Source organism: Anabas testudineus, chromosome 18, assembly GCF_900324465.2.
Source record: "Anabas testudineus chromosome 18, fAnaTes1.2, whole genome shotgun sequence".
In the NCBI taxonomy this organism is placed as follows: domain Eukaryota; kingdom Metazoa; phylum Chordata; class Actinopteri; order Anabantiformes; family Anabantidae; genus Anabas; species Anabas testudineus.
Genome location: NC_046627.1, coordinates 12086030 through 12109991, shown reverse-complemented (window position 1 = coordinate 12109991; position 23962 = coordinate 12086030). Strand labels below are relative to the sequence as shown.

The window sequence follows — 23962 nt, the reverse complement described above, 5'->3', positions numbered from 1 at the left end:
AGTGGACGAGACCTGACCTGGACCCCAGATTTGTCCATGTGTTGCACATCGGGGAAGAACTACTGAGTTTAAAACATCCGTCATACAGAGAAAGAACATCTCTGTTCATTGATGAACTGAAGAACGGAAACATCTCACTGAAACTTTCTAAAGTGAAACCTGCTGATGAGGGAAAATACAGATGTTTCATTCCAGAAATAAGTCAAGAGTCGACTGTTCAACTTGTTGTTGGTAAGATCAGATTTGATTAATCACTTTTTTTTATTTTTACAAATGTTAAATAAATAATGATATTAAAAAGTATACATATTAGCATTCTGTTTGTGTTTCTGTTAGTGTTTCCTCTCTCCCATCATCAGATACTGTCTCCTCCCCTATTATCCAAGTGACAAAAATAGTGGTGGAGTGGTTTTACAATAATGTGATTCTAAAGGCTGATATCCAGAGCATGAGGTGTTCTGGTTGGACTGTAACTGTAATAAAAACATCTTCATCCTTTTTCAGTTGCTGTGTCTTCACCTGTTGTCACCATAACAAAGAAAAATGTGTCCATCAGTGGAGTGGTTTTACAGTGTGAGTCTAAAGGCTGGTATCCAGAGCCTGAGCTGTTGTGGCTGGACTCTGACAGAAAGATCCTCTCTGCTGGACCTACAGAGACAGTCAGAGGTCCTGATGACCTCTATACTGTCAGCAGCAGAGTGACTGTGGAGAAGAGACACAGCAACAACATCATCTGTAGAGTCCAACAGAGCAACAGCAACCAGATCAGAGACACACAGATACATGTTCCAGGTAAACCTGAGTTTTTTATTTGTACAACATGTTAATTTTTTACATTTCTGTAGTTTATGTCTGATTTTATGTAAATTAATTTAACATGTAATTCTGTGTTCATTCATTTCAGATGATATCTTCAACATCTTGTCCAGTTCTAGTTCTGTTGCTGTCACTGTTGCTGTTAGTTTGACTGTTTGCAAAGTGTTTCTTCTTTTATTTGTTTTGTTTTGTTGGAAGAATAAAAATATAACAAGTAAGTCATTAATTACAGTGCAATTGCAGCGCTTTGACAATAATGAACATTACCCAGACACTTTAAGTGGGATCATTTGTAGAATGGACTGCCGTTGTTTTTATGGGTTATGGGGTGTGAACAATTGTAGTTTTAATTTAATTTCCACTAAGTTACTTTTTTATTTCAATGTTTCATATGCGCTGATGCCTTTCTGAAGTGTAACTATATGCATTTTACACTTAGATTTTCATACAGATTGCAAGAGATGTCAGTGGGAGGAAAGTGATGAAGGAGAAATAAAGGACGTCTCTGGAATTAAGCCAACTGAGGACGGGTTTTTCACTGAAGAAAGCGAGCTAGAGCAGCTCAAGACAAATGAAACACAGCAGATGGAGGTCAGCAACAAGGTGGAGGTGAAAATTAAGACCAAGCTCCAAGTAGCAAACAGCAGATTTAAACATAGGACTTAAACACATTTTACATTTACTTTTAGTTGTTGGGAAGACAATTTAATCCAAAATGACTTACAACTGAGATGCAAAGCTAAATATCTAATCCAAGGAGAAGAAATATAAACTAAAGTTCAGTTTCATGGTGTAAAAGTTTAACATTTTCTAAGGTTCTTTTTTTTTTTTTTTTTTGGAATTTATACAAATATTTAAGTGCAGAGAATGATTCAGAACAGTTCTGTTTTTGAAAGTTAAGTGTGAATCAGCTGAGCGGGTTGTTGCATCATCGTGGGAAACACAGAGGCAAAAGATAAAATAATACATGGACTAAAGACTAAAGTGGGGATTGACATTTATTAGGAAACAAAGTAAATCAAAAAGGGAAAAATAAGTGAGTGAATTTTATTATTTTTTTATTTTTGTAATTTTAGAGAAATATCTAAATGACAAACCTGGGACTTGAAACACAGCAATCGTAGTATTTATCAAGCTAAAAGTTTCAATAGGTTTGGTTACAAGAAACATTTTTCTTGCTCTTAAATAGAAAATTACACTAGATCTAAGATGAATTTTGGTTTTTCATGTCCTCTATCAACTCAACTTTCTCACTCCTCAGTTAAAGACCCAAAAATCTACAGATCTGCAGGAGCAGCACAGGAGGGAGGAAATAGAAAAAAGCGTGGTAAGCCTGGAAGATTAGGTGGAGACAAAGATGAAAGAGGTTTCTTCATAGTTTAAAATATTTTTTTTCAATTTAAAGAAATAATTTTTCACATCACTGAGGGTGTAGAAAAGAACAAATTTATTACAGTTTGCTTAGGTTGATTCCAATACTCGTCCTGACTGATAATAATTTAAATAGTAATTTAAAATATTAACTGTTTATTAATGAATATATTCCTCATTCTGTCTCACTGTCCTTCCAGATTGAAAAGAAACAAGCTGAGCTGCATCAGCTGCAGCAATCGGAGAATCAGAGCAGAGAGAAGAACCTGCAGACTCTGAAGAACCAGTTAGAGAACAAGAACAAAGAGGTTTATTTACTTTTTAAAATATAATGCAATCACTTAATTTTAAAGACACAATCTGTATGACAAATGAAGAATAATTTATTTAGGTTGATTCTAATAAATTAACATATTTCTCATTCTGTCTCACTGTTCTTCCAGATTGAAAAGAAACAAGCTGAGCTGCAGCAGCTGCAGGAAGAGAATCAGAACATAGAGAAGAACCTGCAAAGTCTGAAGAACCAGCTGGAGAACAAGAACAAAGAGGTTCATTTACTTTTTAAATATAAGGCAATAATTTAATTTTAAAAATACAATCTTTGTGAAAAATGTATGATAATTAGTTTAGGTTTATTCTTATACTTGATGCAAACGAGTTCTGACTGTTAGGAACATTTTAAATGTTTATAATTGAACATATTCCTCATTGTGTTTTACTGTTCTTCCAGGTAAAAAAGAAACGAGCTGAGCTGCAGCAGCTGCAGGAAGAGAATCAGAAAATAGAGAAGAACCTGCAAAGTCTGAAGAACCAGCTAGAGAACAAGAACAAAGAGGTTCATTTACTTTTTAAATATAATGCAATCATTTAATTTTAAAGACATAATCTGTATGACCAATTTATAATAATTTATTTAGGTTGATTCTAATAAATGAACATATTCCTCATTTTGTTTCACTGTTCTTCCAGATTGAAAAGAAACAAGCTGAGCTGCATCAGCTACAAGAAGAGAATCAGAGCAGAGAGAAGAACCTGCAAAGTCTGAAGAACCAACTAGAGAGCAAGAACAAAGAGGTTCATTTACTTTTTAAATATAATGCAATCACTTTATTTTAAAGATACAATCTTTGTGACAAATGTATGATCATTAGTTTAAGTTGATTCTAATACCTGATGCAAACGAGTTCTGACTGTTATAATTGTATACTGTATAAGTGAACGTGTTCCTCATTTTGTTTCACTTTTCTTCCAGGTAAAAAAGAAACAAGCTGAGCTGCAGCAGCTACAAAAAGAGAATCAGAGCAGAGAGAAGAACCTGCAGAGTCTGAAGAAGCAGCTGGAGAACAAGAGTGAAGAGGTTCATATCTTCTAGAAATGTCTGATCATTTCTGCTGTCAGAAACACACTGACTGGATCAAATACATCTGGTTCACTTACATCCTGAACCTAAAAACCCACTTGACTGTTCATGAAGATGCTGGTTTGTATAATCACCTACATGATCTGATATAGTAATATAGTGTCTATTTATCTATTTCTCCCTCACAGCTCGACACAATCAAAGCCAAAAAACATCACTGGTACACTTTGGTAAGTAGTTTTGGTAGTATACCTGTTATTAAAAAAATAATAACAAACAAACAAACAACAACACTTGTCTGTTCAGAGGTCCACCAAGGAGGAACATCAGGAGAAGATAACAGAGGCTGAAAGAGAAGTGGAGTCATTGAAGAAGCAGCTGGAGACCACAGAGACTAAAATCAAAGAGGTTTGTATTTTTATTCTGTCTAAAATTACAGATAGTCAGATACTTACTTTTGTTTTTAGTTTTTCTTGTGTTTAGTTGTTCTAATATGCTTTAGTAATAAAACATGTTCCTCATCTTGGTGTTATTTTCTTTATTCTTCCAGTTTAAAAACAAACAAGCTGAAGTTCAGAAACTAAAGAAAGAGATTCAAGAGATGGAAACCGACCTTCAGATGCTGTTGAAAAATCAGGAGACCAACAACACAAAGGTTGAATCTTCTACTTTAAATTGATCTATTGTCTATTGAAACCTCTTTCTGTTTGTCTAGACTGTCAATATGTAAAGTCCAGTTCAACTGAGATGGAAATCACAAACCACTGTGCTGATGTGATTCACTTTCTGCTGATCAGGTTCTGGAGGGATTAGTGAGTCATAAGAAGGTGTTTGATTGTATGTGTTCTGCGATGGGAAGCCAGTCGAGGGAATATGTACACAGTACAAAAAAAAAAAAAAAACAATATAAAAATAAATGTTGTTGATGTTTCTCAGAGTTTCTCCTTTGAGAAACTGGAAGAAGTTGAATAAAGACCTGACTCAGAATCTGGCACTTCCTTCTGAATGTCAAGTCAATTATTTTATAGTCAGAAGAAGTGAAGAAGCTTCATGCTCAATGTACCTGTATCTGTACAAATTCAATCTCCAGGTTTCAGTTTAGTCACAATTTAAATACTGCAGACACATGTTCAGCTGTTTTGGCAGTTTGTTACTTCTGCTGCGAAATGTGTCGGCTGACAAGAAGTAGAATGAAAATGTGATGAATTAGATACTGAGAATGAGCTAAAAAAGAAAGACAAGTGAAGCAAACTTAAAATGGATTAAACTGAACACAAATAAAACCAAAGACTTGTAGTTTTCTTAGATTTGTAAATCTGTCATAAAGTTTACTATTTAGTGTCAGAATATCCTGTTACAGAACAATAGTGATGAACTGAATTGACAGGTCTCTCATCTTCTCTTTGTCTTCTCTCTGCTCTCAGGTGAATCAACTAAAGACTGAAGTTCAGAAGCTCAAAGAGGAGAAACAGAGGAGTGAGGATCAAAGACAGCAGCTGGAAAAGAAGCTGGAGACCAAGAAACTGAATTATTCTAGTTTATTGTCTTCACTATAAGTGAACAACCTTCACTTACTGTGACTCTGTAAAATTGGTCCTTCAAACATCCTCCTACTTAAAAGCTGAAATATTACATTTATTTTGTATTAATATTTTACAATATCACCATGCAAGCTTCCTCTATTTTATATTATTTATTGTTGTATGATACTAGAAAGTCAGAGTCTAGATTGTGACGCACATTTACTTGAGAAACTTTTAAAAATATTTTTCCTGCTGTGGTATTTTTGCATTATTTACAAAATTATTGTGCTGCCAAAGACACTGAAATACAATTTTACTATTGATGTGCATATTCTGATCAATACATAGTGCAGTAACGAGTGAAAAGCTGAATTTCTTTTTGAATATTTATTTGAAATATTATTGAAAAACCTGAAAAGGACAAAAAATTATGTGGTCAGTTGAGTTACAGGTAATTTAATAAAGCAGTAGATGTACATTAGTACATAGTGATACATTTATTAAAGGTGTAATTTGCATATGATGAACAGTTTTTTAGATTTCATTGTTAGAATTAACAGAAAATTTACATTTGTATTTATATATAACACCTTTATTTGAAGCCACTCATTTTTCATGTGAGCACAAGTATTGTAACAGACAGACGTAAAATAGATTAAAGTAAATATAACTTTCAATAACTGCATCAAGACTGTAACATTACCAAACATTTGGATTCTTCTTCTGTTAAACTTTTTCAGACTTTTACTGCTCTTTAGGGTTTAAGTCTGAAAACTTACTTGTCCAGTCTGAAACTTCCACTTCTTGCTCCTGATGAACTCCAATGTTGTTTTTGTTCATTGTACATGGATTTGTAAACATGCAGCTAGCTTCCTCTGATTCACTATCTTCTTTTTCAGAGGACTGTCTACTGTAGTGAATATAATAAAAGTAAAGTTTCATACAGTAAATTCAAATATTACTTAAAAAATGGACAGATTAAAAAAGGATTTTGGGAAAATAACGTCCACATCTTTTAGGGGATGGCTGTGGTCCAGAATGACATCAGCAAAGTGAAGGTCAGAACAGGACTATACAGTATTCATAATGAAGTGAGAACGACAAATCAGTCAGAGACCAGAATAGTCAGTAAGAGAACAGCTGACTGGGAGCAAAACATCATAAAACGGTAGTAACAACTTTTTCAATATTTATTACATTATGGAAATCAATCAGCTGAGTACACTGTAAATAAAGACACTTGATCTACATCATCAATATTTGAGAAACTGTTTTAAGACTCCTGTATAATGTTTTGTTAATGCCGATTAAAACCTGCAAATCCATAAATGATGACAGAGGCATACCAAACACTTTCTGCAAGAGTCATTGAATAAATAAAATATAATATAATCAGCTAATCAGCAACAAAAAAATGTCTCATTAATTAATAATTACTTTAAACTACCTAAAGTCATTCTTACAGAGCAGTCATTAAGAGATAAAAAATGTTATACTGTAAAGAAACTGATTTTCAAATACCTCCATAAATAAATATGTAAATAAATAAATTAAAAACCCAGTCTCCTTGATGTTAATCAAGTTAATTAAAAAGTGGACCAACAAACAATTATTAGTTCCTATATTTTTATTTTTTAACTATGCATGTTTATTAGAAAAATTACTCTTTCTATTCACGCCACTGTCATTAATGCTGTAGTACCTGCAGCGCCACCTGTTGACCAATAACAATAGTAACAACATAATACTATGATTAAAGTGATGATAAGATTTGACCAAAAACTAATAACCATGTGGAGTGAAGTAAAGATCCTAGTTTGTATAATTAATTATGTGTGATTTGATATGGTAATCGTGTTCTGTTCTACTTCCACTCACAGCTCGAAAGAAAACTTCACAGCTTAATTATTAGTAAGTACTCATGGTGTAACAGATATAAGTGTGGCCCCAAAAGCACGATCTAAGGCAGGCTGGAGAGTGTTCTTTATTCAGCAGGCAGGATATAAACATAGAAATGAACGGTGTAAACTTAGGGCTCTGCACAGGCAGGAGAGTCTAAGAAAAAAAAAAAGACAAAAATACAATAACTGGGGTAACAGCACTAGCAGGTAAGAGAGTCCAAAAAAAAGGGCAATAACTGAGATTGTCTGCTCTAACGGGCAGGAGGACAGTCATACATACAGTCCTGGATAAACGGGTTCAGAGAGTCTTTCAGTGGAGCGAGTTCAGATAAACAGATGCAGTTTTCATGGAGAAGATGACGAACTGACAGGGGAGCAGAGTTGTGAAGTTGCTTATGTAGCAATGAGGCGGAGACAATGACACAAGTGAACCAGATGAAGGTTAACAAGGTGCATGGAGGTTGAGGAGCGGGAACATGCAGGGGACATGTGGTATCTGAAATGAGAAGGGGGCCATATATTAGAGAACAGACAGGAATGGCAGAAAACAAAATAAGCAGAAACTGTGACTCATGGTATAAATGCAGTAACACATTCTGAGTACAGTAGCAGAGCAGCTTTACTGCATGGCCAACTTGAACAGTAAAATCAGAGTTCACTGTGTTGTATGTTCAGTCACTTGTCTTAATATGGTTAAAAATTTCAACCTTCAATGAACTTCAGAAGAACATGGAATCTGCAGACCGCCATAGACTAAAATCAAAGAGGTTTCTGTTTTTATTTTATCTCTTGTGTGTTGGGAGCAGCTGTTCACGTTATTTAAATTTTGACACCACATTACATTTTCAGTACAAATATAAACTACAGTGGCAGAAACTTTCAGTGTGCAACTTAAAAAACTCACCAAAAAAGCTGAAATGAAAATGTATCTCGATTGCCAGGTAGGTGAAGTTAAAAATATCAAAGATTTGTCTCCTTGTCTCCTGTTCCCTGCTGTTTTTTTTATCTAACTTAACATGATAAAACATGTTGTTAATGAAGGGTTAACTGAGAAATAAGAGAAGGGAACTAAATGAAAGGAGCAAATCACATGTGGTGCTACTGAAACAAAAGTAAGAAGAAGAAGTAGAATCTTACACTGTGTGAAAGAATGACATGTAGATATTGAAAATAAATCAAACCTGCACATGCACATAGATAATGATAGTTAATTATAGTTAATTAAATATTTTTTTGAAGGAAGACAATAGTCCAGTTCAGTCTTTGTCTGCGGATCAACCTGTGAAAACAGGTTAGCTCCAGTTAATAAGTGACTGATTGTTTCTGTAGTGTTAACTGAGAATTCGCGATAATAAACGACATTTATTGCAGATTTTTATTTAATACTTCAGACATTAGAGGATGTGAGTATTTGTCACTTCCTGCGGCAGCTTGACTGATTCTGGAAGATGCTCTGATGCAGCGTGATGCAGCATTTTGTCTCCTCTCTGGTTTCACCTCCATCTCTCGTCTGTGAACGATCCTGTTGTGTCTGAGGGACGTTTTTCTCTAAGATTGAAGGTGAACACGAAGCATTTCTAATGGGAAGCGGATTTTCCCTCTTTGAAGCTTTTTTCTCAATGAGTACCGGAGGCTAAGACTCCGGTCATTTATCAGACGGGAGAAAGTGAAAGTGTTTCTCACCATTAGGTTTGTTGCACCAGGTGGTGCTAATGTACATGATGAGGTTATAAAAACTCTCTTTTCGGAAGATCTTTTACAGTATAATTGTCTGTATTTTGTAGAAATAATTTACATATTAATTAATAATAATTATCTTCAGGTTTACCTTGTTTTATTTATTTCAGATTTTCACAGTGTTTCATATGGAGACCCTTAACTTCCATTTTGATGTCCTCATGGTTTCTGTTTTCCACACTGTTGTCTTCTTTACCCTGATCTGCTCATGTGCAGGTAAATTAAACACATCGCATCACATGTGTTTCACCAAAAATATTCCCTTCATGTCAAATCAAATATGTTATTCTTAAATAATCACATTCGAACATTAAAGAAGCTGAAACTTGAGAATTTTCAAAATTTTAAATATAGTCTTCGTCATTAAATAATATGACATGACATACAGTAACGTAAAGAACAGGAGGAAAATGAAACAGACATTGTTGCTGCAGCACTGAACAGATAAATCTACTTTGTACATTAACACTTTGCTAGAAATGATTTATTATTGCATTAATAATTTAGCTGCGAACATATTCTCTATTGTTGCCATCTCATTAAATGATGTAATTGAAAAAAATTTAAATTTGGATTGGGATTAGGAAAAGTATTCCAAAAATGTCATAACAGAAAACATCATGTTTACAGTTTTCCTGTTATTAGCAGCTATGCCCTTTTTATTAACATGATTCATTAACAATGAGCTCAGAGAATACAACGAATTTATGCTTTATTGTAATGAAGAAACCTGTGCAACATCATGACTATAATCAAATGTTTTTTTTCTATTTTTCTTCTGGAAATTACAAATATACAACAACTTTATTTTCTCAGCTCAGCCTCAGCTGATTGGTTCGTCTCAGCCAATAGTAGCAGTAGTTGGTGATGACATCATTTTACCATGCCACCTCCAACCTCCTGAAGACGCTTCAGACTTGACTGTGGAGTGGACGAGACCTGACCTGGACCCCAGATATGTCCATGTGTGGCACGAAAGGGTTGAACTAATGAGTTCAGAACATCCGTCGTTTAGAGAAAGAACATCTCTGTTTACTGATGAACTGAAGAACGGAAACATTTCACTGAAACTTTCCAAAGTGAAACCTGCTGATGAGGGAAAATACAGATGTTTCATTCCAGAAATAAGACGAGACTCTACTGTTCAACTTGTTGTTGGTAAGTTCAGATTTAAAGTCATTATTTAATTTAACGCCCATTCAATTTGCTTTTTCCTTCATGCTTTACACAATTTAATGTGTCCTCTGTTTTTTTAACTAATACTATTAAGAGCATAAAATAGTTTTTTTATATTAAATACTTTATAATTGTTTGACTCTCTTCTATCATCAGTTGCTGTGTCCTCACCTGTTGTCACCATAACAAAGAAAAACGTGTCCATCGATGGAGTGGTTTTACAGTGTGAGTCTAAAGGCTGGTATCCAGAGCCTGAACTGTTGTGGCTGGACGCTGAGGGAAAGATCCTCTCTGCTGGACCTACAGAGACAGTCAGAGGTCCTGATGACCTCTATACTGTCAGCAGCAGACTGACTGTGGAGAAGAGACACAACAACAACATCACCTGTAGAGTTCAACAGAGCAACATCAACCAGATCAGAGAGACACAGATACATGTTCCAGGTAAAAACAATGTTTATGATTTCATCACTTTTCTGAACAGTTTTATTCAGATGTCATTTGAAAAACATTTTATTCTGTGTTTTATCATTTCAGATGATTTCTTCATGGTTCCCAGTTCTCCTAAGTCTAATAACAATTCAAATATGATTATTGTCTGGGCTGTTGCTGCTGCAGTTTTCCTATTGTTTATTTTTGCTGTTGTCTTTGTTGTGTGGAAATGGGGAAGAAACAAATTCAGTAAGATGAAGCACAACCCAGAGAGAAAATCTTTAGGAGGTCAGGAAGAAACCACAGAACAGGAACCAGAGAGAAAACCTTTAGTGCCTCAGGAAGAAACCACAGAACAGGAACCAGAGAGAAAACCTTTAGTGCCTCAGGAAGAAAACCACAGAAACAGGAACCAGAGAGAAAACCTTTAGTGCCCTCAGGAAGAAACCACAGAACAGGAACCAGAGAGAAAACCTTTAGTGCCTCAGGAAGAAACCACAGAACGGGAACCAGAGAGAAAACCTTTAGTGCCTCAGGAAGAAACCACAGAACGGGAACTAGAGAGAAAACCTTTAGTGCCTCAGGAAGAAACCACAGAACAGGAACCAGAGAGAAAACCTTTAGTGCCTCAGGAAGAAACCACGAAACAGGAACCAGAGAGAAAACCTTTAGTGCCTCAGGAAGAAACCACAGAACGGGAACCAGAGAGAAAACCTTTAGTGCCTCAGGAAGAAACCACAGAACAAGAACTAGAGAGAAAACATTTAGTGCCTCAGGAAGAAACCACAGAACAGGAACCAGAGAGAAAACCTTTAGGGGGGCAGGAAGAAACCACAGAACAGGAACCAGAGAGAAAACCTTTAGGAAGTCAGGTAGAAGCCACAGAACAGGAACCAGAGACAAAACCTTTAGGGGGTCAGGAAGAAATAATAGAGCAACCATGGAAAAATCCCAAGGGGAGAGTTAAGTCTCAGAAAGACCAGCAGGAGATGTCTGAGATTGATGAAGGTCAAAGAGATATGAAGAGAAGACGGAAAGATCAAGATTTGGAGTTTGATGTGTTTCAGCAACAGTCAGATGGAATGAATCATATTTACAAAAAGCCTGAACAACAAGATGATGAATTGATTGGAGGTTGAAAGTGAAGATAACATGGAAACAGACTGAATAATTCAGGATCAGTTAATAATGTGTCGGGAAGAACAATAACATAATTATCTTGAAGCCAAACAAAGTGGAATCCATCAACCTTCACATGCAGCTACTGACAGACAGTAAATTAATGAACATTGACTTCTCTCTATCAAACTGTATCAGGGCATTATTTCAAGCTAACTCATGTTTGTTTAGTGCTGCAAATCAATAGTGAAGACTGATTTTGATGAAAAACTGAATGATTTTTAAAAGCGTAAAGTGAAATAAAACTGTCCAAACTGAACATATTGTTAAAATAAGTTTCTGTGTTGATGCTTTTAGTTTTCATGTGTATAATACAGTAGATTCTTTCCTTCAGGAGAATTTGTACAAAGTTGTCATATACTGTGTGTCCATGGAGTGAGTTGATAAGGATGTTTGAATAAGTAAAAAAAGAATTACATTTTTTATTATTTTTTATTTTTATTTAAAGTTTTATTCTTTCAAATTTAAACAATTCGTTTTTTTTTCCTCTCAGTCCATGGTAACATTTTTTGATCATTTGTTTTCATATTCATCAAAAAAAACCTCTGAGTTGAATATCATGGCTATTCACAGTCTCTGATCTTTGTGTCATAAGTTTTAAATATAATCATTAATGAATCTACTGAAGAGCTGAAACAATGAACTCCTCCTCAATGACTACAGACCAGTGGCTCTGACATCACACATCATGAAGGCTTTTGAGAGGCTGATCCTGGAGTCCCTCCGACCTCTGGTTAAACCCTCACTTGACCCCCTCTAGTTTGCTTATCAACCCTATATTGGAGTGGATGACGCCATCATACACCTTCTCCATCGCACCTACACCCACCTGGACAAGTCTGGGGGCTTAGTGAGGATCATGTTTTTTGATTTCTCCAGTGCATTCAACACCATCCGTCCTGCACTGCTGGGCGAGAAATTAAAAAACATGCAGGTCAACACTCCCCTGATTTCCTGGATCATGGACTACCTCGCTAACCGCCCACAATACGTCCGCCTGCAGAACTGTGTGTCTGACACTGTGGTCTGTAGCACAGGTTCTCCACAGGGGACAGTTCTGTCTCCATTCCTCTTCACCCTGTACACCTCAGACTTCAGGTACAACTCAGAGTTCTGATGACTCTGCAGTTGTAGGATGTATTAAGGGTGGAGATGTCACAGAGTACCGTGGAGTGGTGGACAGTTTTGTTGACTGGTGTGGACTCAACCATCTGCAACTCAACATCAATAAAACAAAGGAGCTGGTGATGGACTTCAGGAAATCTGGGAGTCCTGTCATCCCTCTCTCTATACAGGGGGAGGAGGTGAAGGTCGTGTCTGAGTACAAATACCTGGAGTGTAACTGCACAAAAAACTGGACTGGACTAAGAACTCATCAGCACTGTACAAAAAGGCTCAGAGCTGGATGCACTTTCTGAGGAGACTCAGGTCCTTCAACATCTGCAGCACCATGCTGAGAATGTTTTATGAGTCTGTGGTTCCAGCGTCATCTTCTATGCTGTGGTCTGCTGGGGCAGCAACATGAAGGCGTCAGACACTAACAGACGGAACACACTGATTCAGTCTGAATTAGGAGGGCTGGCTCTGTTCTGGGGGTGGAACTGGACCCTCTACATGTTGTGGCTAAGAGGAAGATGCTGTCCAAACTCCTCTCAATCCTGGACAATCCCTCCCACCCTCTGCACAGTGTGTTGGCTGGACAGAGGAGCACGTTCAGCCAAAGACTTATTAACATTAAATGCTCCACAGAGAACCACAGGAGATCCTTTCTACCTGTGGCAATCAATCTGTACAATTCCTCCCCCCTCTGTAAGGGGTGGGGGAAGTGATAGTGTCATAAACTTGCTGTGAATATATTGACCCAATTTCATTTATCTATTTACATATTCTGTTTATATATTGAGTTTTTCGGTATTGATGTTATTGTGTATTTATGTTTGTGTATTTATGTTGGTGTTGGATCTTTCCTGGTTGTGGTTCATTTCCTTTCTGTCTGTTTTGAGAACAATGGTAATGAGGCAAAACAATTTCCTTTTGGGATCAATAAAGTTTTTTTAATCTTGAATCGTGAAAAAAACAACAAGTGACTTTAACAGGAAGGCGACTTCCTCTTAGGTATTTGAATTTAGCTAATTATTTTTCTTATTCTCTAAAGCCAACAAAAACCATGCAGCACTGGAAAACTCAGAACTCAAAATGCATTTTAATACTGCATAAGAAAACAATTACAGTTTTGGAAAAACCTCACAGTCGAACATATGGTTCAGGTTTTGGTTACTCTACATGTACTGATACATATGAGCAAATAGGAAACTGGTGATAGAAATCTGCCAGAGACCATTTGATCTTTTTCTCAGTTAGGGACATAATGACAAGACAAGAATAATCTGACTGTAATAAGACTAAAGGAAAGGAGGTTAAAAGAGAAGAAGATACGGGACCTCTGACCGATGGAGGACAACAACAGTCATAAATGCCTGTAAGTAAAGAGGAAACACATCCAGATGAGAGAGAATAAGAATAAGAAAAACAGTCACAATGATCAGAAGGTAAAGAAACCAAAGAAAGAGAGAGAAAATCAAAAACAGGGTAAAGTCAAAAAGTGTTTTAATAAATACGAAGTGTGACTTCTCATGTCTGAGTAAAACTTTGCCTCTACACAAACTGTAAATCATTAACTGTTCTAAAAAAGTCCAACTGAAAACATTAACAATAATAGGGTTTTTAATGGGTATATGTACTATTATTATTAATATACTGCCATTGACCTATTTTTGTGTTTTACTTCTGGCTTTAATTAACATGTCTGAAGATATTAACATTACAAGTGTGCATGAACTTTGTAGCTACATGACAGTAAACTCAATCCCATCTTAAACTGTTACAAACATTGAATGCAGGTAAAGCAGACGATTTAGCACATACAATCGACTGCAAAGGTGATAAAACTGAACTAATAGCTAATTCTCAGAAGGAACAGCCGCAAGCGCTGATATAGGTTGAGGAAGATCAAGGAAATATCAGAAGTGGGCAAGATCAACAAGAGATGGAGTTTAATGTGAATCAGTAAGGGTCAGCCCAGGAGGGGAAACATGGAGAAGATCAGAATTTGATGGAGAGAAAAAGCAATGATAACATGAAAGAACCTAAACAAAGTGCCACAGCAGACCAGTATAACTGTAACATTTCCTAGACATCTGGCATTATGTAACCTGAAATAGACACTGAATATGAGACAGTGTTGATGTATTAGTTAAACAAACAATATAAAAGTGTAAAATCATACACAGATATCACTGAATACAGTTTGATGCGATCATATTTGTGTGAATACGGTGTCTACGCTAAATGTGCAGAGTGAGATCATGTGATCTATAAAGTTTTATATGTTTTTTTTTTGTTTTGTTTTTTTATTAACCCATTGTTGAAATGAAGTTTTAAACAGAATTTAAACATTATTCAGCTACCTGAGTCTTTTAGGATCCTGAAGTATCATCATAATCTGGCTCTTTAGAAAGTCTTAAGCCCACTTCTGATTTTTTCATCTTCTTGTGTTTTCATTCAGTATTAATTATTATCATTATCGCCAAAAAGCAATATTTTTAGTTTCATTTGCTGAGTCAAAACCATGAAACCAATTCGAAATAGTAATAGAGAGGGACTTAGAAGAACATTTGAAACATTTAATTCATATACCATACATGTGAATAACATATTTTGTGTTAATTTAAGACCTACACAGCTGATTTATTCTGTCATCATCACTGCTGTATGCTGGGTTCATTGGGTGTTTCAAGTAATTTCTCTACAAATGTTAACATCAGTAGCAAAAACCTTCAGTATGCAACTTAAAAACTCACCAATCAAGCTGAAAACATTTGTTTCCTTGTCTTTTGTTCCCTGTTGTTCATTTTCCATCAGCTGTTTTATTTGACCACATGACATTTATTCGCTAAAAGCTATTGTAAACTATGTTCCACTAAATTACATGTAAAATAATATAAAAAAAAAATGTTCTGGAGCCTTGAAGAAAAATCCAACAAGTGGAGTTTTATACTGAACAGTTTTCATTTCCTAGGGAATCTGTTAATGAAGGGTCAACTGAGAAATGAGGGGAAGAAGCTAAATAAAAGGAGCAAATCACATGTGGTTCTATTGAAACAAGAAGCTTATTTCAGTGTAAAGCAGAAAAAATCTTACACTGTGTGATCGGATGAGATGTATATATGTAAAATAAATCCAACCTGTGCATATGTAGAGAAAATTGTTAATTATTGTTAATTAAATAGTTTTATTTTGAAGGAAGGAAAACAACAGTCCTGATCAGCCTGTGAGAACTTTTTATCTGTATAAACAATTTGCTTACTCGTGTATTAAATTATTATCTCAGTTAATAAATGACTGATTGATTGTTTATGTAGTGTTAACTGAGAATTCACGAAAGTAAACGACGTTTATTACAGATTTTTATTTTAACCTTCAGACGTCACAGGATGTGAGCATTTGTGACTTCCTGTGCAGACGAAAGCTTGACTGATTCTGGATGATGCTCTGATGCAGCGTTTGTCTCCTCTCTAGTTTCACCTCCATCTCTCGTCTGTTCGTGGTTGAACGATCCTGTTGTGTCTGATGGACGTTTTCCTATAAGACTGAAGGTCAACACGAAGCATTTCTAATGGGAGGCGGATTTTCCCTCTCGACAGCCCAAAGGAGGCCTGATGCAGTCTCCACGACTTTTTTTGCGCAACGAACCGGTTTAATGTCAGACGATATTTTCACGGACCGGACTTTAAGGTGTGGCGGATAAATGTGACAAAATAAAACGATGCGACCGGCATAAAAACAGTTTTTTCCTAAATATACAGGTTAGACACAAAGGAGGAAAGTGTCAGGAGTGTTGTGTGACAGAAGAGTGTCAGCAAGACTCAAAGGAAAGGTGTACAAGACAGTGGTGAGACCAGCTCTGCTCTATGGGTTAGAGACGGTAGCAGTGAGAAAGAGACAAGAGGCTGAGATGGAGGTAGCAGAGATGAAGATGTTGAGGTTCTCCTTAGGAGTGACCAGGTTAGACAGAATAAGGAACGAGTACATCAGAGGGACGGCTCATGTTGTCTGTGCGACAAAGTCAGAGAGGCCAGACTGAGATGGTTTGGACATGTTCAGAGGAGGGATAGTGAGTATATTGGTAGAAGGATGTTGGAGATGGAGCTGCCAGGCAGGAGGGCAAGAGGACGGCCAAAGAGGAGATATATGGACGTGTTAACACTGATGGGAAAAGCATCAGCAAAAGAGAAGAAGAAGATAGGGGTGACCTAAACTTCTGTAGATGATGAGATTGTAAAAACTCTCATTCTCTGAAGATCTTATATATATTGTCTGTATTTGTATGAGTTATTTACATATTCTGCTCTATTATGATGATTTTTCAGTTTTACCTTGTTTTATTTATTTCAGATTTCAACAATGCTTCATGTGAAGAACAGACAGAACCTTAACTTCCATTTTGATGTCCTCGTGGTTTCTGTTTTCCACACTGTTGTCTTCTTTACTCTGATCTGCTCATGTGGAGGTAAATTAAACACATCGCTCCTGGTTTCATTCATGTGTGTAAAATGTATGTGTTATAATGGAAATATTAGATTCCCTTCATTTAAAGTCAAATATGATGTTTTATAAATGATCACATTCAGACATTAAAGAAGCTGAAACCTGATAATTTTAAGTTTAGTATTAATAATGAAATAGTTATGACCAAAAATACAGTGAAGTATAATATAAGAGGTAAATAAAACAGGCTGTGATGCTGCAGCACTGAGCTGATTTTTCTAGTTTGTACATTAACACTTTCTTTAAATTGTATAATCTGTTATACCTGATAAGTGTTTTTCAGCTTTTTACTGGTGCTTAGTTTTTTAAATTCCCAGTAGTGGTAGTAGTCCAACAGCATCTGTGTGTCAACCAGTGACCGCACCTCATTTTCTTCTTCTCAGTATCTTTGCCAAAATGGATTAGAGATGAATCACCTGTAAATATGAAGAGTTGTTTCGAGAAGTTTGGGTGGGATGAGAGAGAGCAACAGGAAAGGGAAAGAAAGAAAGAGACACAGGAACTGAGTGACTTTGATGGGACGAGACAAGTTAGTATGTGGAATAAATAACAAACTAAAAACTGGGATAAAGAAATGGACTCATAATTGCATCTGGACAACTAAAAGCATGGCAAGAAGCCAGGAGAGAGGAGCAGAGGAGTCCGTAGAGAGGAATGCTGGGAAATGTATTTAGGAAGCAGGCAGATAAGGAGACGACAGCAGGCAAAAGAAGGGAGAGCAGCGACTTTTGCAAGTGAATGGTTGGAGGAGATCATGACTGAGAAATGAGGTGACATGAGGTGAAAGCAAACGGTGAGCACAGAGCAGAGGGGAGAAGGAACAGGTCAGGGAGAAAACAATCACAGTACTGAAGGGATGAGCAGAAGCAGGTTCAGATCAGGCGGGTTAAATCACAAGAAGTCAGTCTGAATGAAAGCTAGATAGTGTGTTTCCTCAGGTTGATGTGGGACTCTGGCAGAGTGGAGAGCTGTTTAAATATGAGTGGCACAAGTGTTGAGTATTAGTAATATATATAGTGTAGTAAGCTGGAATCATGATAAGGGGATGCAGCAGGGAGAGGTCAAGGTGCCAGAAGCTCCTCAAAATGAAGACACTGAAATGACAGACTTTGGAAATTCAATTTAATTCAATTTTATTTGTAGAGCTTTTTACAATTGACATTGTCACAAAGCAGCTTTACACACTCAAAGAACAGTACATGAACAGTGTATGTGTATGAATCATGAAATGAGATTGTCCCTGATGAGCAAGCCGAGGGCGACGGTGGCAAGAAAAACTCCCTGAGAAGGCAACAGGAAGAAACCTTGAGAGGAATCAGACTCAACAGGGAACCCATCCTCATATGGGTGATTACATGCTGTGTAGGCAGCAGTCCAGTATAACAGTTAATGTCTTTAAGTTAATGTGGAGTCCAGTTAGTTATTGCAGGCAGACTTGTTCCATTCCTGGACTATCAAGCGTTGAGTCGAGACCTCCAAGAAACAGCTTCCGACGTCCGCCGAGGCCAGGACCGACATCATAGTAGTGTGTGACCAACTCCAGTCAACGAATGCATCCCATAGGGCAGACGGTGGATCCAAGCGACGAGATCTCGAGCCAGAAGTTGGGTGGAAATGTTAATGAAACTTTTACAATTCATTTTAATTTTAGTTAAAAATGAACTTTAGCTGTATAAACATATACTTCATATCAAACACATGTAGTAGCTAATATTGAAATCACAGGAATCACATCCTCTAAAGAACATGGTCGGTGTTGTCATGCTGCATTTTTAAAAGAAATAGAAAACAACTCCAACGCCATGTATGAGACTGGAGCAGAGTAAATCGGAGCACCAGCAGGAACAATTTTCAAGTTTAATAAATTACGTAGTATCCCACAGTTGGCATTTTCCAAAAACATAATGTTTACAGTTCACCTGTTATTAGCAGCTGTGAACGTTTTAAACATTGACAATGATATTAGAGAAATACATGAAAATGAGGCTTTATTGTAATAAAGGAATTTGTAATTCAAGAGGATCATCATGACTTTAATCAAATGTTTTTTTTCTATTTTTCTCTGGAAACTACAAATATAAACCTTTATCTTCTCAGCTCAGCCTCAGCTGATTGGTTCATCTCAGCCAATAGTGGCAGTAGTTGGTGATGACATCATTTTACCATGCCACCTCCAACCTGCTGAAGATGCTTCAGACTTGACTGTGGAGTGGACGAGACCTGACCTGGACCCCAGATTTGTCCACGTGTTGCATGACGGGGAAGAACTACAGAGTTTACAACATCCGTCATACAGAGAAAGAACATCTCTGTTCACTGATGAACTGAAGAACGGAAACATTTCACTGAAACTTTCCAAAGTGAAACCTGCTGATGAGGGAAAATACAGATGTTTCATTCCAGAAATAACTCGAGACTCTACTGTTCAACTTGTTGTTGGTAAGTTCAGAGGTGAAAACTTGAATTTATATTTGTATGTTAATTGTTCTCTAGTTTTTCTAGTTTATGTCTGATTTTATATAAATTCAGAAAATATGTAATTCTGTGTTTTTTTCATTTCAGATGATTTGTTCAACATCCCGTCCAGTTCCAGTTCTGTTGCTGTCACTGTTGGTGTTAGTTTGACTGTTTGCATCGTGTTTCTTCTTTTATTTGTTTTGTTTCTTTGGAAGAAAACAAATATTATTAGTAAGTCATAGATCAATTGTGCTATGAAAATGTTGAATATTTCCCACAGACGTTAAGGGGAATCAATTGTAATTGAAAATGTGAACTGTCATTGTTTTTATGGGTTATGGGGTGTGGAAAAAAATGTAGTTCAATGTTTAATTTCCAGTAAGTTGCATTTTTCATTTATGTGCTGATAATTTCCTAGAGTGTAACCAGATAAATTTGACATTGTTTTCTTTTTTTGTTTGATACAGATTCCACGAGATGTCCGTGTGAAGAAAACAAGGTAGAGCAGCTCATAAGAAATGAAACACAGCAAATGGAGGTTAACAAAAAGGTGGAGGTGAAAATAAAGACCAAACTAAAGTAAAGAAACAGCAGACGTTTTACGTTACATTTAGTTATTAGATAGATGCTTTAATCCAAAATGACTTACAAGTGAGGTACAAAGCAAAACATTTAATACAAGGAGAAGAAATATAAACTAAGGTGCTCTAGAAAGAGCTGTTTGTTTCATGGAGTAAAATGTCAGCATTTTTTTTTAAGTTTCTCTAAGTTTACGCAAAGGTTTAAGTGCAGAGAAAGATTCAGAAAGTTTTTGAAAGTTGAGGCAGCTGAGCCTACAGAGGTGGGCAACGTCATCATCTTGGAAACACAGGAGCAAAAGATAAAAGAATAAATGGGAAAAAGATTAAATGTTTGAGGGAATACAGAGTTTAGGACTAAAGTGGGGATGACATTTATTAGGAAATAAAGGTAAACAAAATAGGGAAATAACAGTAATTTGATTTTCCAAAAAAATATTTTATTGTTGTTTGAGAGAAATATTTAAATGACAGAAGACAAACCTGGGACTTCAAACATAGCAATTCTAGCATTTACCAAGCCAAAGGGGAGGGAATAGAAAAAAAGCATGGGAAACTTAAGAATAGCTGGAGACCATGATGAAGGAATTTAAAGAAATCATTTTTATGTCACTAATGGTGCAGAAAGGAACAACGGTATTACAGTTTGCTTGCGTTGATTCAAATACTCAGTGCAAACAAGTCCAGACTGACAATAAGTTAAAAGTAATTTAAAATATTAAATGTTAATAATTGAACACATTTCTCATTTATTTCACTTTCCCGGTGAAAGAGCAGTGAGAGGAAGGAACAATCACGGAGAATTACCAAGAACGCTGGAGGACTCGAGGTTGATTTCAAAAAAACTCACTGCAAACATGCAGTCCAGAAAACTTGACAATTACGTTAATCAAGTATACTTTAGGAACATTTTAAATGTTAATAATTGAACATATTCCTCATTCTGTCTCACCGTCCTCCCAGGTTGAAAAGAAACAAGCTGAGCTGCAGCAGCTGCAGGAAGAGAATCAGAACATAGAGGAGAACCTGCAGACTCTGAAGAACCAACTGGAGAACAAGAACAAAGAGGTTCATTTCTTAATACTGATCCTTCTGTATTTATAAATGTCTGATCATCTCTGCTGTCAGAAACACACTGACTGGATCAAATACACCTGGTTCAATTACGTTCTGCAGATAAACACCCACTTGACTGTTCATGAAGATTCTGGTTTGTATTATCACATGTATGATCTGATATGGTAACATGGTGTCTCTTCATGTCTTTCTCCCTCACAGCTCGAAAGTATCAAAGCAGTACAACATTCCTGGTTCACTTGGGTAAGTACCTGTGGTAGAAATGTAGCAACACATTTTGAGTGTACCTGTTATTAAAAATAACAAACAAACAACCAATCAATCCATGACAATGACAACAAACAACAACAGCAATTAATTTATTGAGACCCACAGTCTTAGCTGTTAGTAACTTTTTGACTTGATTCTTGATTATTTGCAGCAGGCCTGAAAAAACGTACAACATTATAGTACAATATAATATGTAACATATTTCTCCAACTTCAATAGTGTTCTGGGCTTTTTCACTTGTTGTTTATGAATAATCAGAGTTCACCCTGTTGTATGTTCACTTGTCTTCTCTGGTTCAGAGTTCCACCATCGAGGAACATCAGAAGAAAATAACTGAGGTTGAAAGAGATGTGGAGTCACTAAAGAAGCAGCTGGAGACGACAGAGACAGAGTCACAGACTAAAATCAACAAGGTTTGTGTTTGTATTCTGTCTCAAAATAGTAATTTAAAGATAGTCAGCTACTTACTTTTGATTTTAGTTTTTCTCTGTTCAAATAAGCTTTAACAATAAAACATGCTCCTCATCTTGATGTTATTTTCTTTATTCTTCCAGTTTAAAAACAAACAAGCTGAAGTTCAGAAACTTCAGGAAGAGATTCAAGCGATGGAAACCAACCTTCAGACGCTTATTACAAATCAGGAGACCAATATGCAAAGTCCAGTTCAACTGAGATGGAAATCACAAACCACTGTGCTGATGTGATTCACTTTCTGTAGATCAGTACTGGTTCTGGAGGGATTAGTGAGTCATGAGAAGGCGTTTGATTGTATGTGTTGTGGGATGGGAAGCCAGTGGAGGGAAAATGTACACAGTATTAAAAACACAAATGTAAGAAAAATAAATACTTCTGTATTTTTTAGTGATAAGTAATGATTGTGACCTCTGTAAAGAAATATAGAGAGATAAAAAACAAAAGCTGGAGTGGAAGACCTTTCAAAATCTGATGTTTCTAATAGTTTTCCCTTTGAAAAACTGGAAGAAGTTTGTCACTTCTGCTGGGAAATGTGTCGGTTGACATGAAGTAGAATGAAAATGTGAAACTGACAGCAGTAGCTTCCTAACTTCCATTTTGATGTCCTCATGGTTTCTGTTGTCTACGCTTTTGTTTTCTTTGCCCTGATCTGCTCATGTGGAAGTAAATTAAACACATCACTCACGGTTCAAATTAATGTGGCGAATTGGTGCGTTATACTACAAACATTAGATCCCTTTCACTGCCATGAGTCATATATGAAGTTTTTAAATAATCACATTCAGAAGTTGATTATTAATATTTAAATAATATGACAAAACATACAGTGATGTACAGTACAGGCAAATGAAATGGACTCAGTCCATAGTAGCAGTAGTTGGTGATGACATCATTTTACCATGCAACCTCCAACCTGCTGTAGATGCTTAAGACATGTCAGTGGAGTGGGCGAGACCTGACCTGGACCCCAGATATGTCCATGTTTGGCACGACAGGGAAGAACTACTGAGTTTAAAACATCTGTCGTACAGAGAAAGAACATCTCTGTTCATTGATGAACTTAAGAACGGAAACATTTCACTGAAACTTTCCAAAGTGAAACCTGCTGATGAGGGAAGATACAGATGTTTCTTTCCAGAATTAAGTCGAGACTTTTCTGTTCAACTTGTTGTTGGTAAGTTAATGTATAAATTAATTGTTATTTACAGTATTTAAGTACTTCTATCTCGGATTGAAATTTTCAACAAATCCCTGTGTTACATATGTAGCATTTTGCTTTTAGTAAACATTTTACAAATTGTTTTCCTCTCTCCAATCACCAGTTGCTGTCTCCTCACCTGTTCTCCAGACACACAATGCAGTGGTTTTACAGTGTGAGTCTAAAGGCTGGTATCCAGAGCCTGAGCTGTTGTGGCTGGACGCTGAGGGAAAGATCCTCTCTGCTGGACCTACAGAGACAGTCAGAGGTCCTGATGACCTCTATACTGTCAGCAGCAGAGTGACTGTGGAGAAGAGACACAGCAACAACATCACCTGTAGAGTCCAACAGAGAAACATCAACCAGACTAGAGAGACACAGATACATGTTCCAGGTAGAAATTAAAAAAAATGATGTGATTATTATTTCACTTATTTTTGTATATATGTCCTTAGAATAAGATGTTGTTCTGTGCTTTATCATTTCAGGTGATTTCTTCGTCTTCTTCTTCTCTTTCGGCTTTTCCCATCAGGGGTCGCCACAGCGAATCATCCTTCTCCACCTCACTCTATCATGAACATCTTCTACCCTAACACTAGCCAACCTCATGTCCTCTGTTAAGACATCCATATATCTCCTCTTTGGTCGTCCTCTTGCCCTCCTGCCTGGCAGCTCCATCTCCAACATCCTTCTACCAATATACTCACTATCCCTCCTCTGAACATGTCCGAACCACCTCAGTCTGGCCTCTCTGACTTTGTCGCTAACACAGTCAACGTGAGCCGTCCCTCTGATGTACTCGTTCC

General features: G+C 36.6%; 2 protein-coding genes and 1 long non-coding RNA gene across 3 annotated transcripts; all 3 read left to right on the top strand.

The window, feature by feature from the left end:
- The first annotated feature begins 757 nt into the window (after positions 1-757).
- LOC113168526 (M protein, serotype 24-like) lies at positions 758-22302 on the top strand. The gene is made up of 10 exons (XM_026369598.1): positions 758-792; positions 905-1030; positions 1256-1425; positions 2078-2143; positions 2388-2495; positions 2631-2735; positions 21101-21205; positions 21416-21457; positions 21784-21897; positions 22039-22302. The coding sequence occupies exons 3-10, from the start codon at positions 1402-1404 to the stop codon at positions 22186-22188; spliced, it is 714 nt and encodes a 237-aa protein (XP_026225383.1). The 5' UTR covers positions 758-792; positions 905-1030; positions 1256-1401; the 3' UTR covers positions 22189-22302.
- Positions 3717-3958, top strand: LOC113168575. Its single transcript, XR_003299470.1, has 2 exons — positions 3717-3777; positions 3854-3958. It is a non-coding gene; the product is annotated as an uncharacterized LOC113168575 (long non-coding RNA).
- LOC113168537 (myelin-oligodendrocyte glycoprotein-like) lies at positions 16041-19827 on the top strand. The gene is made up of 4 exons (XM_026369617.1): positions 16041-16289; positions 16950-17064; positions 19200-19541; positions 19665-19827. Exons 2-4 carry the CDS (start codon positions 16959-16961, stop codon positions 19799-19801), a joined length of 585 nt encoding a protein of 194 aa, XP_026225402.1. The 5' UTR covers positions 16041-16289; positions 16950-16958; the 3' UTR covers positions 19802-19827.
- Positions 22303-23962: the final 1660 nt, after the last annotated feature.